This window comes from Urocampus carinirostris, chromosome 19 (assembly GCF_059441175.1).
Source record: "Urocampus carinirostris isolate Australia breed hairy pipefish chromosome 19, RoL_Ucar_1.0, whole genome shotgun sequence".
In the NCBI taxonomy this organism is placed as follows: Eukaryota; Metazoa; Chordata; class Actinopteri; order Syngnathiformes; family Syngnathidae; genus Urocampus; species Urocampus carinirostris.
Window position 1 is genome coordinate 15,661,555 of NC_142367.1, and position 17,309 is coordinate 15,678,863.

A 17,309-nucleotide genomic window follows, 5' to 3' on the forward strand; every position below is an offset into this window, starting at 1 on the left:
TAATGTATGACCCTTAGCCAGTGTTTAATAGTTATACTGTTTTGTATTTTGATACTGAATCTAGTAGGTGGGGAAAAAGAATCAAAAATCGCTCCAATTTGCAAGACAACACAGAGTTCTGGTCACCCGATTTCGTGGTCTGATGAGTCTACATCGACCCTGTTGTGCATCAGCGGGAACGGCAGGTTAAAGAGGGAGGCGGGAGTACGCACCAACCTCTTCGGATTCCGACTCGCTCGACTTGATCAAGACCTGTTCGACATTGCCGCGCGCAAAACACCGTGAATGATCCGGTTTTTCCTCATGACTGAATCATTTTATTTGACGTCGGCGTGTTCTAAGATGAGTCAAAGTTAGTCTGGTCAATAAATATTTAAACAGCGAAGGTAAACATTTAGGACTGCAGTTATCCAATGCAGTTCTTTTCCATCTGGAGGATAAGGATCCCATCTTATTCTCTCTCTATATTCAATAGAACAGAATACGAAGAACCCTTGCTACTTAGCGCATTGATAATGCTTGGTTCAGTGTTTCATGGATTTTGAATTGAATTGTCTTAAGTGTCATTGATATCAACATAATGTGCATTGTGTTCTGAGCACAGGGGGAGGATTGTGTGTGCGCGACTGGTGTATGCTGTCAGTTAAACAGCCGTCTCTGAACCGAAACAAAATGGGAAGCATGCTGACCGTCAGCTCGTTACTTAAAGAAGAAATTCATTGTTAAATTGGAGTCAGAAGAAATTATCATTAACAGGAGTTTCTTTTTGGATTATCTTCGGGTTCGAGAAGAGACTGAGGCGGTGTCCAGGAGGAGGCAATACCGAGGCTGCAGGTCCAGCCTACTGCTACGGCTAGGCTAACAACTTTCTTAGGCCACCCCTGCAGTCCTTGTATCTCATCCACGCCAGATCCATTACCAATCAAACTGATGACCTGGAGTTACAACTTGTGGGAAACCGCTAAAGTTGGGACAGTTGCATTTTATCCATTGCGGAGATGCTCGCGCGCAGCTATCCAGCCGCTCTCTAAATCGTTTCTTAACACTGGAAGGAGAAGCACTCCATTTTGGTTCTGCTTTTGTATATTGAAAATAAAACCATTCATTCAACTCTAAATATGTGTTGTTTGTTATTATTTGTAGACCTATAGTTGCTGTTTTGTAACGGTTGTATATTATTCGATAAGGACATCTTCTTGGGGTAAGTTTTATCGTTGAAGCCTTTTCCGAAGGTGCAACACTACTTTGCAGATTTTCACTTATTGGGGTGGTTCTGGTCCCCGTAAACCTTGTCAACCGAGAGATTTTTTTTTATTGATAACAACGTAAACATTGTTTGCGACAAGAGTAAATATTGCACTCCAGGATAAACTGGGTTGACAACATCAAGGACTGGACTGGTGCCAACTTGGCAAAAACCTATATTCATCCCAGTAACCGTTGGCAGTGGAGAGCTGACCCGAGTTGCATCCTCTTTAGTGCCTCAAAGACCCAGGCGGACAAGGGATCCGTCATCTGTGATTATTCGTAGGCTATGGTCGTCCATGATATCCTAATGCCACCTAGTGACTGATAAACCCAGTCCATGTTTATTTCAGATCAATTATCCTTCTCTGAGACACCAATACTTTTTTTATTGTGTGAATGAGTCTTTGGTGTAAAATAGGGTTGGGGGTGCTCATATTTATTGAAAAAAAAAAAAAGTGTTGCGGTTGCCATGGCGCCAACTGTGGCTCGTTGACAGATTGGCTTCCCTTCTATTTAAGCTCTGTGCTCTCACTCACCCTTTGTCAGTCCGTCAACGAACTTCTGCCCCGCAAGACGTGGGTTTTGACTCTGTCCTGTTTCTTGTTGGTATTTCCTGTCCGGTATTGTCCCTGTTTGTTTTGTCCTGTTTAATATCGGTTTCCAGTTCCGTTCCCGTCCAGTTTGTCCTGTTTATTTTCGATTTGCTGTTTTGATATCAATCCTGTCTGTCCTGTCCGGTATCGACCCCATCTGTCCGATATCTGCTTGAACAATCTATCGATTTCGTCGCCTCTGGCTTCCTATCATTCCACGTAAAATTAAAGGCTTGTGTGAGAAACGTCACGCATTTGTGTCCTGTTCGGGTTCCTGACAAAGAGACTAGTTATTATTTTGGTAACGATCACTAGTTGGGTATGTAGTGCTACCAAATACTCTGCGTCTCCCGTGGTTTACGACGCAAGTTTATGGCAAATTGTAGAATAAGCATTTTCTATGAATACAGTGCGATAATATGAAAGGAAAAATCAAGCAACCCTCATTTTTGTATTGACAATGTTGATTGATCCATGGTTATATATGATGCTTTAGTTTCATCTGCCAGAAACTTTGCAGTAACGGCAAGTTTAGTATGCAGTTTAACATTGTCTAAGAACCACTTTTGACTTAAAGTGTGCTCTTAAATGTTCATAGGAGCATTTATCTACTAAAACCATATCCCCCACGTGGGAGGTGGCTAGAGTCAAGAACACATTCACATTCACCAATCTTTCATTCCCTTTTGCTCTTCCCAATCTTACACCGAGAATTAAGCCCACAGCAAAACAAAGTTGCTGTGCCATGCAACCCTTCATCAGCAGAGAGGCCTGATAGCATACACTGGTTTACCCCCTCCGCATCATATGCGTTGATATCACTCATTCTTAACTATCCTCCGCCATTCACATCCATCCCTATCGCACTCTCTTGCATCCAATAAATTAACCGACCTCACATCCAGAGCACGTTTCACCCCATCCATCCAACCATTTTTGGGCCTTTATCCTATTTCCCAACCCTTCTGCACTACATACTCTTTGACTTCTTCTAAGCCTGCTGTTTCAATACCATAGCGGGCAGTAGTGTCTCTTGATGCAACACCATTTTTTTTTTTTCAATTTAAAAAAAAAAAAAAGACTCATTTTTGTTCTAAATGATTCTAATCCCTTTCCATTTGGCTCCCTACCGCATTGCTCTCTCCTTATCCGTGTGCTGGAAGGATAGGAGCCTGCAGGATATGGAGAGCAATACAGATCAGATAAGGAGAATCCAAGTCTGAGTGCTTATCAGTACACGGTGATCCTCCTCCACTATTTTTTGCCGGTTGACAGACTGAGCCTTGCGGTGAATAATAACATCGGCAAATATTTTCGGCTCCATTATATTTGCCATAAAAGGAAATCAATCACATGTTATTTTGCTGTTAATCTGATACTCTGACATTTATTTTTAAATCCCTTATTTTCTTCATATTATACTTTGTCCTCACTCAGGTGATGTTAGCTGCTTCCTATTGGTCACTGCTGGCACCGGCGATTGACATGGCCGAGGATTCTGGGAAGTACGGCTCATTTGCTTTTCTGCCCGTGGCCTTCGGCTTCGCACTTGGAGCGGCTTTTGTTTACTACGCCGACGTGGCGTTGCCCTTCTTGGTAAGGATCTCATCATTCATAAACATACTATAATATTCCAGGGAAGTGTTTCTTAACCAGTGTGCTGTGACCCTAAGTCGGGTGTGCTGCAGGAAATTGCTCCATTTTATTTTTGCCATTGTTCAATACCTTTGCATCCTTCCAGTGATCAGCCAAATAGCACTGCAACTAATGACTAGTTTAATGACTAGTCACAGACGATTGAAATGATGAGTTTAAAAATCAGATGATTGATATTTTTTTCCCTTGAATTTAGGATGACATTGATTTATTGATGTGGCAAATGATGTATTACACAAGAAAAATGGGTACAATGAAAAATGCTTTTTTTATTGAACATAAAATGAAAAATGAAATGATCTGCATTTATATAGCGCTTTTCAAGTCAATGACTTCCCAAAGCGCTTTACATTGTGCTTCACATTTCCCAATAGCGTGATCTGTGCAGCCATGTAAGGCGCTAACCTGCTTATTGGGGGTAATTGGGGGTTCAATGTCTTACCCAAGGACACTTCGACATGTAACACGGACAAGCTGGGATTCGAACTGGGATCCCTTAATCCTAAAACGATCGCTCTACTGCCGCCCCAAACATACTGCGGATTTGTACAAAAGTTAAATAAACAAATAATAATCAGGCACAGTGCTTGGTCAGTAGCGACATAAATCCATAATTAAACAGGCGAATAAATTAAAATCAAGTAAACATATTTTATCCCTGTAAATCAAGAACAGGCTCATTAGTAGTGGTAGAACAGTACATAAAACAAATATGATGTGCATTTTGTAAGGTAGATTCAGTTATCCACTACAAAGTCTGTCACAAACAAACTTAGCGATTTTAACAGTTTGAAATCAAATGCTTTTAATATTTGACGTGTGTCGCGTTTAACTTTATAACAACTGACCCTTGTTCTTCGGAATGCATACATTTAATTTCAAATAGATTTGTTAGCCACAGTCTAGCATAACGCTTAAGCTCTTTTTTTTAGCAAAATATGCAAGTAAAACATGTACAATGGATGTCATGAAAACCTTAACGGCTTGAATGTTATTACATCTCACTGAGGCGAGTCAGACTCCGTTTTGCTCAAATCTCTTTATATGTTTGACCGTGTATCACTTTGGTACTGTCATGCCAAACAAGGTCTGCTTTGCAAAGTTTGCCCTATCCAAACTAAAATACTCAAACCGTTTTGGTTCTTGTATTTGATGTTGACGCCGTCATTTTTCGAGACAGAGACGCTATTGCATATGAGCAACTCTCACCAGAGATTATAATCATGTAAGATGCTTTACTTTGTTGAAAATACTGTGTCTAGCAACAAAAGTAGACATTGGAATCCATTTTCAACTATCTCTATCATCGATCTTTGTTGACAACATTAACTCATTGTTGCAGGCCTATACCCGAGAAGCTGTAACATTCATTCATATCAGTAGGTGGCAGCCCATTGCTTTTTTAAGAACAACTTTTTCTATAGAGTGAACACCCTGGTTGTATTCCACTTAAGGCAAAATCCCTGGAGTAGGATTCTATATATTTTTACAATATTGTACAATTTAATATTCTATTACACATTGAAACCAAAGGACAAACCTTCTTTACACGCTCAAACATTCGTGTAACAAGTATTGTAAAAATGTTTTCTTTTACAAAAATCTACACTTCTGTCAATAAATTTTAAGCGGACACACTGTTAAGCCAATTAGAATGCAGAACACAATGCAGGATGCAAAATGGAGTGAGACCATGAAACGTCAATCTCGTTATAGCCAGTGTTCACCGCGCTAATGATCTTTTTATGAAGTAATAACTTTTTTATTTATTTATGAAGATGTCTAAGATTGCTCTGCAAAAATATTAATCAAGTAGAGTAAACATTTTGCAGATCATTTTGATCACTTTAATGATCATTTTCTTATTTTACTTGTTCTTAAAACAATTCTTCATATTTATTTTGTTTGACTATTGTCATGATTTCCTTAATTGTTCAATGTTTCTATATATTTTACAAATGTCTGTCGTTAAATGGTAAATGGTCTGCATTTATATAGAGCATTTTAAGTTTAATGAAGACCTCCCCAAGTGCTTTACAATGTGCTTCACACCCGCTCACACACCAATAGGGAGTCAGCCATGTAAGGCGCCTACCTGCTTATTGGGGGCATTAGGGATTATGTGTCTTGCCCAAGGACACTTCGACGTGTAACACGGAGGAGCCGGGAATCGAACCTGCAACCTCTTGATCCCAAGACAAGCGCTCTACCTCACAACCTTTAAAAAAGGGCCAAAATATCGTATAAGGCAGATGATGGTAGTTAACTTTTTTTATCTATGATTTTAAAAACATTTTTCTTAATATAAGAGAAGTAATACATCTGCCAGATCAGAAAATGTTGTTCTTACCAAATATATATATATATATATGTTTTTTAATTTACAAAAAAATCTAAATAAAATAAAACAATATAAATGGTACATAAGAATTGTGACAAAGTATTTAAAAAAAATCATTAAAATTTTCTTTTGTTTCTGTGAAGCACAATATCTTTTCAAGCATTTTTTTTAAATTTACAAACATGCGCAACAACAAAAAAATAGTAAAATGACATAGGGACGATATATGTATTTCAATCTTTGCATTTGCCTTATTTTTTGTGGCATGCAGGTAGATATTATCTACGTTTTCATGTTGTTTGTATTTCAATCAAAGAGAGAGCATTGAAAAGGAAAATTTGTCATTAAAGCTCAGATTACCCATGTGTTGTGAAAACATGTAGATAATCAAAATGGCATTGTGCTGGGATTTATAACTTATTGCAATTTGGAGCCAACCATTTACTATACCCAAAGCATGCTATGTACAGACATCTATTATAATTCATAATCCTTGACATTTCATTAACCTGAGGATTTTTGTATTTTTCTCTTCTGTGCCTTGAAGTGAATTGTGTGTAAAGTATTTTTTTTCATTGAGTGGTGCCATAGTCCAAATGTAATAATAATAATAATTTACCTTCAAACCACTGACAGCAATCTGCATGACTCTGGTATTAAACACAAGGGCGTATTACGTGTGCATCCATACTTTTGCATAGCTTTGTAGAATTTCTGTTGTGTTTTCTACCTTGTGGTTGCAAAATCAAGTGTTGTTATCTTGAACTTGCGTGCATGCCTCTTGGCACAGCCCAAAAAAATTGTGGGCGTGTTCACCCTGCTCTGCTTCAAAGGTAATTAACTGATTGATTGCCGTAGGAAAGGGTAGACAATTCAAATAAACACTTGTTCGACTCGGGCAGCACGGCGGCGCAGTGGTTAGTGCGTGTGTGGCATAGTTCTAAGGTCTTGGGAACCTCCTGTGTGGGTTCAAATCCAGCTACTGGACTTCCTGTGCGGAGTTTGTATGTTCTCCCCGTGCTTGCGTGGGTTTCCTCCGGGCACTCCGGTTTCCTCCCACATTCCAAAGACATGCATTTCAGGTGGATTGGCCGGTCCAAATTGTCCCTAGGTGTGAATGAGCGAGCGAGTTGTCTGTCCCTGTGTGCCCTGCGATTGGCTGGCAACCAGTTCAGGGTGTCCCTGCCCACTGCCCGATGATTGATGCACCCCCGCAACCCTACTGAGGATAAGCGGTGCAGCTGATGAGATGAGACTTGTTCTACTCTACTATTATTGGTCAACTGTTTGAATCCAAATGGATCGTGGCCTCTTTGGCAAAACGTGTATATGGTGCCAACTCACCAGCAACCAATACTTGGACCCTAAAGGAAATGCTCAGCAGATGATGTACTGCATTTGGTTATGGAGGTCAAATCTAAACTGGAGGACTTTTTCTCCTCTTGCATCCGATGAAGGTTTTGAACCTGATTGCTTGGCAGAAGGTGAACAAACGGAAGATGTTTTTGACTACAATGAACCGGGTAACATTGTGGAGGGAGAAGACAAAGTAGGGGCATTTGGGGGATGAGAATGTGCAAGATGATGTGGAAGAAGTAGACGTCAAGTGGGTAAAACATTTGGCGATCCAAAAATGAAAAAATCATGTAGTCTCCATTACATGAAGTGGCTGGCAACTTTGTGCCTTGGACATTGCCGGACCCCGTGCCAACTTCTGCGCCATTGCCCGCATCAGTAGCCCCGTGACTGCATTCAATTTATGTTTTAGCGACGACATTATTGACCACATGGTAGCAATGAATAATTTACAAGGGAATAGAACGATTATGCGCTGGAACACCATTACCGCACAGTAACTCAGTGCATACTTGGGACTTCCAATTTTAGCTGGAATGTATAAGTCAAAAGACGAGTCTACAAGGAGCCTGTTGGAGAAACAACTGTGTAGAGTACATATGTATACATACGTCTAATGCCACTAAACATCTTGAGTGGTTGGAAGTTAAAACAACATTCATAGATGACTCAGTTTTCACACGTCAAGTTCAAATAAAGTACACTGACTGATACGCAATAGGTGAGGTTTTTGGGGAAACTGCTGTTGTCAAAAAAATTGGCATGTGTTGAAAAAAAAAGTCACTACTTTTTGAGTAATTTTAAGCTCTAAGTCCTATGAAATATTTACCTAGACATTTTATATATATATATATATATGCATATACAGTTAGTTTTGTTGCTCTAAGGGGCGGGGGGAGAAATGGATAAATGAAAAACTATACAGACGCTGCCCTACTTATGAAGAAGATAGGTTCCGGACGATCGTAAGTTAAATTTGTTCGGAAGTTGCTTCAGTGCTATATTTTGTATGTTTGAGGTCAAATAAGTTTAAGGCTTGCATAAGTAACCTGTATTTTTTGTACTAAAAAATAAACATTTTATAAAATAATATCCTCTATAAAGATGAATAAATTTAAGTTTAACTTACTTTTGGAAGATGAGCTTCAAGAGGTCCTTCTCCGTGTTCGAGAGTGGCCGAAAAAAGTGATCCAACCATTTTCTCAACCGCATCAATATTCCTTATTCCACTTTAATTTCAAAAGAAACTGCTCGCCTCTTCTTTACACTCACCAACCATATTGAATGGATGCACGAGACATTTAACAATAAAAATGCTTAGCGCGCTGGAGATGCAGTATAGTATGTTTACACACGAACTAGGAAGAGGAAGCAGATTTTTTTTTTCTTCCGGGTGGATGTTAGGTGACCTCTCACAGCGCCACCACACGCCAATAGCGGCAGAAAGAAGCACGACAGGACTGTCCTGTACTCTGAAAAAGGTGCACACGATACAAAATCTAACTTACAGCAATGTTCGGATATTTTTCGGCACCCCGAAAAAAATGTTCGTTTCTACCGTTTTACGTAAGGCGGGGAGCATCTGGATGTTTATGGATTGGTCTAAGGACACAGGACATTTTTAATGGTTGGAGGTGATAAAAATATAATCACGCTTCAAGTTAACATCCAAATTATTGAGAATATATGAGAATTATTTTGACATGCATTGTGTCACCAAAGAACAACACAAATAAAATAAATATTCAAACAGGGGGTCTCTATTGTGCTGCCCGTGGGCTCCCGGGTTTCCCCTAAGGACAGCTGAGTTACCCACATCGAAAATAGCTTACCTGTGCTGGGTCATAGTGATTTTCTCGTAAATTTATTTTTTTAGTGGTTGACTGAGTATTCAAACCCATCTTCTATAATTGACCTAAAAATATATTATTACTATGTCGTTACTGTAGGTTATTTTAAAAATGCATATCAAACTGGGTGCCCTATGTGCTAATCAGTCACAAAAAGTAGCTGGAAAGATGTCTTTTACCCATATATTAGAACATAACAAGTTATAATTTAGAAAAAATCCTCAAGCAGATCATTTTTGCTTATTTTAAGTATTTTTTTTTGTGATTTTTCTCAAAAAAAAAAAAAACAAAACTAAATAAAAAATCTTGAAAAACAAGTTAACATTTGCAGTGAAATACAAAATCAATGCAGGGTTATTAACACGACTGAATTACCAAATTGTTTTGAAATCATAAGAAAACATTGTACTATAGTATAAATTCTGGCAACATGATAAATTAAGCTCGTCATGTTTATTTGTATAGGCCTTAATTATAAGAAGTCTCAAAGGGCTGCATAGATTACAGACTATTGTTACACGATCCCTGGTATAGAACAAAATTAGTGGCAATTATTCATAGTTCCACGAAGAGTCCTCATTTTTAGATTTTACTTTTGATTTGTTTACTGACACAGTTTCCAATTTATCGACCGTACGCAGCGGGATGTTTTCCGTGATCCCGGGCCAATGAGTTGCTCTTTTGCAGATGTTGTCACAGCAGGCGCGATAGCAAGCGGCGCACGTGGAAAAGCGCCCGCTGGGCTTCGTATTAGCGATAGATAAAACGTGCCCCCGTCTTGTACTCAAGTAGCCTTGCTCCATTTCCGTTTGGCTCGCATATAGCTCATCCAGGAATTACTGTAAGGAAAAAAGGAGATGGATGTCTCCATCCACTTATCAGTTCGTACGGCTTGTTGTCAAGTCGTGTTTATTTATATAGCCCTTAATCACAAAGAGTCTCAAAGGGCTGCACAGACCACAGATTATTGCAAAGCACAGGAAATTAAGACTCCATCGCCTGATCTAAAACCTACATGAGGGTAAATAATACCCAGATAATGTCAACATGAAATATAGGCAATTCATAAGCTATAGAATAGAAGTGTGTTTAAAGCCTGGATTTTAACAGTTCCATTGAGGTTGCAGATCGAATCTCCGTGGGCAGAGCATTCCGCAGCACCGGGGCCGGAATGGAGAACGCTCTCGAACCTGCGGATCTCTTCTTGGCTCTTGGGATCACTAGTAGACCAGCATTTTCAGAGCGAAGGCTCCGGATCGGAACATAGGGGGAAATTAATTCTGAAAGATATGAGGGAGCAAGTCCATGCATGATTTTGTATACTTGTGTTTTCAAGGTCTGATAAGTTTGTGCGGTAGATTGAAAACCTTGAATTTGGGGTGAAGTGCTTGTAAATGCTTGAAATCGTTGCCATGTTTCTTTATGTGTCTGCTTAAAAATGAAGCTGACACTGCTCTCTTGTAGCTTTGCTTTGCTTTTGCATTCCTTGTTGCCCCGTGATGGACGGCAGCTGGCATTAGTTTGTATGGCATTGTCCTAAGCAGGCACAATCACCCCCTATGGCTTGCTCCCAAGAAGACCGGTGCATAGTACACCTAAACAGGGCACCATGAAATGTGTATTAGTGCAAGGATTACGAATCACTTATGGACGTATATTACGGGAGATGCAAAAAATGAAGGTAGTGTTTTGCAGGGGTGAATTCCAAATGAAAGAACTTCCTGCAACTGAAATTGTGAGATACATTTCAGTCATTTTTACCCACCACATTTATGGGGAGAGATGTGTCTAAAATATTAATATATATTAACAATTAACTCATTATCTAAAAATCATATGTCTTGATAAATGCAACCGCAAGATTAAAAATTTCATATGTAAATTGCCGTTAAAGGGACATTGAGAATGGTTTGACCTTTAGATGTTTGTGTGTGGTGTAGTGCAACTGAAAATAAGTGCTCAAAACCACAAAAAAGTATACAAACTATGGGGTGACCAAAATGAACCATAGTAGTTTTCATGGTTTGGCCAGCCTTTTTTAAGGTTTATGGGTACACGTAGTAGCAAGATGGCGTACAATTATGTCAGCTCCCTTTAGGCGAGGCTCAGTTTAAGTAAAATAATTACTAATTTCCGGACCTACAGTTAAAAAAAAAATACACATTTGTATAATAGGTGATGTATATTTACTCATATAAATCAATACGTTTTTTTTGTATGAATTAAGTTTTTTGCTTCTCGAGGTGCTAGACACTGTACCTTTGAAATGACATTACAATTATTTTGCTCTGAGCAGGAACATAAAGGGAAATTAAATCTAAAATATATGAGGGGTCATCTGTCATTTTGTATAATACCACGAGAACCCTAAAATCACATCTTAAACTGCAAGGGAGCCCGAGCAGATTAGCTAAAATCGGGAAAATGTGGTCAAACTTTCTTGTTTCAGTTTAAAACCTCGCTGCAGCATTTTGTACTAGCTGCAGGATCTTGATGCCATACTTTGGAAGACCGGAGAGTAGTACATTACAGTAATCGAGACAGGAGGTAACAATCAGACTGGAACAGCATAGGGCGAATTTTTGCAACGTAGCGAAGATAGAAAGAAGCTGTCTTAGTTATATTCCTAACGTGTAACTGGAAGGAATATAAAGTTTCGAGCTGAATGGATAGAACCTTTTGGAATAATCTGGTGACCCGTTCTCGATCCTACAGTATCGAAAAGGATTTTTCGGGTTATTTTTTTTTGTGCACAATTTCCTTAGAGAAAAGATTTTTTTTAGCAGAGGCAAAGGTTGCCTTATACTTCAGCATGCTGTCCTACCTGGTCTGACAGAAAACTTCAAGCTTGGTAGCGTGCCATTTTGGTTCTAATTTCCTGCAGTATTGTTTCAGCAATCTAGTTTTTCCGGTAAATGAAGGTGTGCGTCTCTTTTGTCGGGATTCATGCCGTAGGAGCTTCACGGAATCCAGGACACTGACCAAAGCAGTATTAAAATCATTCACAAGTGAGTCAACAGAACCTTTAAGTAAAGGAAATAACCCAATTACCCCCAGAAAAAAAAAATCCAAGAGCCAGTTGAGGTGACTCGGGCATCTGATAATGATGCCTCCCGGAACACCTCCCTCGGCAGGAGGTCCCGGGGACGACCCAGGACATGCTGGGTAGACTATGTCTCTAGCCTGGCCTGGGAATGCCTCCGAATCTCGTCTGATGAGCTGGAAGAAGTGGCTAGTGATGGGGAGGTCTGGGCTCCCCTGTTAAGGCTGCTGCCCCTGCCACCCGACCCCGGATAAGCAGAAGATGATGGATGGATAGTTAAATGAGAAAAATATATTAAAAATAAGGAAAACTTTCAATATCATTTTGCAGTATCATTATTCTGTTTTGTCCTATTTTTTATTTAATTTTTACAAAAAATTATATGAAATAATTAATTAAGCAAAATAATAAGAATATATTAACGTTTAATTGTATTATTTATAATAATTTATTTATATCACCCTAAAAGTATACTGAATTAATAAACTTTTATTGCAATATTGATGCTGTTTATTTAATCAAGACTTTATTTTAATTTCCGTAATTTATTTTGAATTTAATGTTTTAGTTCTACTTTTAATTTTTTATGTCTTTTTTCGGAGGTCAGTTTAAAAGCTGAAATATTGTCCCAGACAATAGTAAAGGGCCGTGGTCCACCTCCGGTGTAATTACTTCACTTCCTTTTTTGTTTGTGGCACTTACTTCCGGCTATCGGAAACCTGCACACCAAAAAATCACCATCTCCAAAACCAGTTGCTCCTAAGATTTTTGTGACCTTTAAAAGATTTCATTGCTTCACTAACCCCTTTAGTTTTAATAGTAGTCCTGATTGTCAATTGGTTACGGGAATGCAACTGATCGATTGTCGCGATTCATGCAGTAATCGCAGGCTTCGTTTCTATGGTTATTGTGTTTTTGCTTCCTGTTTAGCACACTGCAAGCCTTGCGTACCAGACCCATTGTGAATGAACACTGTGCAAAAAATACAATATTGTATCACCGGCCCTTTACCAAGCACCGAGATTCTGAACGGAATGAAGATGCATTGTCGGAATTTGTTAATCTAATAGAATATCAGCATCTTTATAATGCCTGACAAAAACTAATAGCAGACCAGCATTTTATATGGCGTCAATCAATAGCAGACAGGCATTTTAGAAACATAATTTAACTTATGCAAGAACACACGAACATTGTTGGGCATGCAAAGTAAGTTGTTGTTGATGATGTATTGTGGGGTAAAAGCCATATAGAGGTGCCCCTGAAAAACACCGTATTCTTCAAGGAAAATTGAAGACTTCATGAGGCCAGGTCGTTGTATCCTGGGGGTTTATTGTACAGTAATAGCGCGGTTAATAACCAGAACCCCCTGTGAAGAGTGAAAATCCATTTAGTAGCGCCGCACCTACATAAAAGCTCTCCAAGTTCAAACCATGCTCCGCCGATTGTTTGGGTGGCCACTTGCAAACCCGCCTAGCTGTTTGACTGATTACACCAGCATATCAGTCTCACCCACCAAACATGCAAAGTCCTGCCCTCGTGATAGCGTTTGTTGTGTGCTGTCTGCTCAGAACACAATGCAAGATATGTTTATAACAATGACAATAAAAAACATTCAATTCAAAATAAGCAAAGTAGTGAACAAGCGATTTTTGAAGCGAAAAAGTAGCAAGAGGTCTCTGTTAATTTACTGTGTAAAATGAGGTGTGTCAAAGTAGGCACCTGTAACCACAGGAGATGGAGGAATCGACGGTCACTCCCGGTCACCCTACGATTTAATCAATTTCTCAGTCGCCAGTGCTTTTTCACGCTCATTTGCTCATTCGATTTTATGGATTTGTCCACCTCCAGTGCTTTTGTGAAGTCTGGTTCAATTGTATGGATGTGTCCACCTCCGGTGCATTTGTTTTGAGGAACCGCTGAAGAACCCAGAGACTGGTTATTCCTTCAGGAATGAAAGAAATCTGTGGTCTTCTCAGCAGATCATTCAGTGAAAGAACGCCGGGGACATTTCGGTCATGGCATTCGACTTTCGTCTTTGTATTCTTCGCCGGTCGTATCCTCTCTTTCTCGAACCGGTTCCATGGCGACTGTCCGGGAAATGTAGAGAGCTCGAAATCAACTCGCAACATCGGAACATCTTGAATACAATCGCAAACTGTGTTTGTTCAGCTGCTGGTGGCCACTTTTACTGGTTCCTTGACAAACACCCCAGCCCAATGAAAAGACACCCCTGGGGGGGAGGAAAAGATAGATTGTGAGAAGCGTAGTCGATAAGGTAACGCAACGAGGGCCAACGGTTAACAAAGCGGGGGGGAGGTGGAGAGGGTGACGGGTCGATTGGTTGATGATGATTCTCTCAACACTAAATCTTTCTTTTACATGTTCCTGCTACAAATAGCGAATATATTCACTTTGATGTATTTTCGGCCTCTTCAAATGTTCATTTTCTCTATTCCTGTTACAAGAACTCCCCCCAGCAGTTGGAGGATGATGTCATGGTGCGCAATATATCAACAGGTTTTAAGTTTCCCGTCCTGTCTGCCGACTGGACAGAATGAAAAATGGCATCTTCAGTGTTTAGCGGAGTGAGCAAATTGAAAATTTGCCTGTAGTTACTCAGTACGAAAATCGAAGCTGCCTCGGCAAAGATGACGTTTATTTTGAACTGCTTAACTTCAGTTCTTCATTCCAGGCTCTTGAAACCAGCAAATATATATATATTTTTTAATAAACTTGTTTTTTGGATTTTTTATAAATTAAACATTTTTAGGGTATCCACACTTGGTATGATGAAAATCAGTTATTGTTTTACCAACACAGAGAAGAGCCTTAACTGTGATTAGAGAATATCCTTATTTTATTTGTTTGTTTAATTTTTATACTGAGAAGGTTCCTCAAAAGCAATATTTAGTTATTCTTTTCTGGCAACAGACTTTTGTTATCAGAACTAAAATATAAATCTCAATTTGAAGTATTTCGCAGGTATTAGTCATCGAATATTGGTATCAGTAAGGGTCGATACCAAGGCATTTTTCGCAATGTTGTTACTTGCTAATTTTGTCCATCTATCTACGTACCTACAGTATTTATTTGTTGATTTATCTACATATCAACACGTATTTATTTATTTTTATACCTACCCATTTTTTTTATTTTACGTATTTATCTTCCCACCCACCATATTTAGTTATTTTTAATTATCTATTTACCCACATTATTTTTTATAATCAATTTATCTACTTGCTCACAGTATCCATTTACAATATTAGTATTATTTGTTTTTGCCAATTTACTTTCACGTAGATTAGGCACTATTTAGGTTAAAAATGTCACTATAGATGTCTCCGTGACATCTAAGGTTAAGTACTTTTTAGAGTAAAAACATCCCAGGTTCATTAGATAGCACAGATTTTGGGATCCCAACACTCAACAGCGGTCCCAACAAACCAAAATGCTAAACCAGACAGGGCAGTTGCCCCCAAAATAGGGAATGGTGTCGAAAATAGGATATAAAAGTTGGACTTTAAAAACATCAAGTCGAAAGTTGGATCACGGCCCATCCTGTTACCACCAAAACATACTAGCCAGGTACCTTGGTTCTGATTAATGCACACTGTACCTCAGTGGTCCCCAACCTTTTCTGTACCACAGACCGGTTTAATGTCTGACAATATTCTATATATAAAATAATATTAATGCTAATAACAACAACAACACAAATATTAATCATAAGTCTAAATTGTGTAATTACTAGACCACTGGAGATTCAGATGACATGGGCAAATGCATTAGGTTTTATCTCATTATAACATTGATTTTAGTCACGGTACTGTACTGCCCCCGATAAGCAGGTACAGTGGAACCTCGGTTCTTGACCATAATCCGTTCCATTTCTTTGTACGAAAACCGATTTGTACGATCACCAAAGCCGTTTTCTCCCATTAAAAGTAATGTAAAATTGTTTTAATCCGTTCCAAAACCCTGAATGTTTATCTTGAATGTTCAACGTAAAGCTAACCCAGGCTAATCGTGCGTTAGCGTAATCTTCCGTACGAAAGATTACTCTAACATGAACGTGTAAAAATAAAAAAATCAGGTCGTTTACACGTCATTTAGCACCCGGGTCTCCACAACAAGTGGTGAGCGGTTAAAGGATAAAGAAAAGAATTATGAATAGGATTTCTTACCGGTCGGCAGAAGCCATGCCGTATTCCTGAAAGAAGGGAAACTCGCACACCTTCTTCATATTTTGCTATTATTTCTTTCTTAAATGCAACAGTTGTACGCACTACTCTTCTTTTTTCACCTGCAGCAACTTTGCTGCTTGCACCAACCTTCTTCCGAGGCATAATTAGGGGTTAAAGCACTCCCTTCACCGCTTTTGAAAAACGAAAACAGAAAAGGAGTGCGCGTTGCCGTGACAACAGTTCTTCACGAGGGGTGGGGGCAATCTACACTCGTACGCCGCTCAGCGTCGCCCCTAGCGTACCGGCGTTCGAACTCCGATTTTTTTGAACGAAAAGCGAAGCAAGAATTTCTCCAAATTTTTGGTCGAGGACCGATTTGTTTGAACTGAGAGGCGTTCGAAAACCGAGGTTCCACTGTAGTTGCCTTGCACGGCTGACGCTGCTATTGGTGTGTGTGTGTGAAGTGTGAAGCACATTGTTAAGCGCTTTGGGAGGTCTTCATTGACTTGAAAAGCACTATATAAATGCAGACCATGTCATGATTACTGATTAATTTCACTTGTGCCCGCTCGTTTGGCGGCAGCCGCTGCTGGCTTCCCCGTCCTACTTAAGTTACGTCCCGTCACTCGCCTGTTGTCAGTCCGTCAGCGAACCTCTGTTTCTACAAGGCAAGCATTTTGACTCTGACTCCCGTCGTCTCGCTTTTTTCACCCGTTTTCCACCTGTCCGTTCCTGATTTCCCCGTTTGTCTCCGGCTACGACCAGTTTTTTTTTTACCTCAACCACGTTTTGATCTCCTGTCCCGATCTCCTGTTTTTTTCCGTCTACTACTCCATGATCTCCCGCTCCGGAAGATCCACTTCCGCATTCGCAACACGTTCCGATTCTGTGAGCGGCTTGCTTCCCGCGTCCAGCGAGCACCGGATCGTGGGTGTGCCTTTCCTCTATACCTCAATAAATTTGTGGTTACTGTTGCGCATCTGGGTCCTAACTCCGTTCTGGTCGTGACAGACCATTAACATTTACATTAGT

At 39.6% G+C, this 17,309-nt stretch overlaps 1 protein-coding gene across 2 annotated transcripts in view; it reads left to right on the top strand.

Moving 5' to 3' along the window:
* The window catches only part of slc39a11 (solute carrier family 39, member 11), a 90,991-nt gene that overhangs the window by 15,338 nt on the left and 58,344 nt on the right, over window positions 1-17,309 (top strand). For both annotated transcript variants that reach the window (XM_088323378.1, XM_088323379.1), the window contains exon 4: window positions 3,279-3,437. In XM_088323378.1, the coding sequence (XP_088179504.1) occupies window positions 3,279-3,437 (159 nt within the window). The remainder of the gene's footprint in view (window positions 1-3,278; window positions 3,438-17,309) is intronic.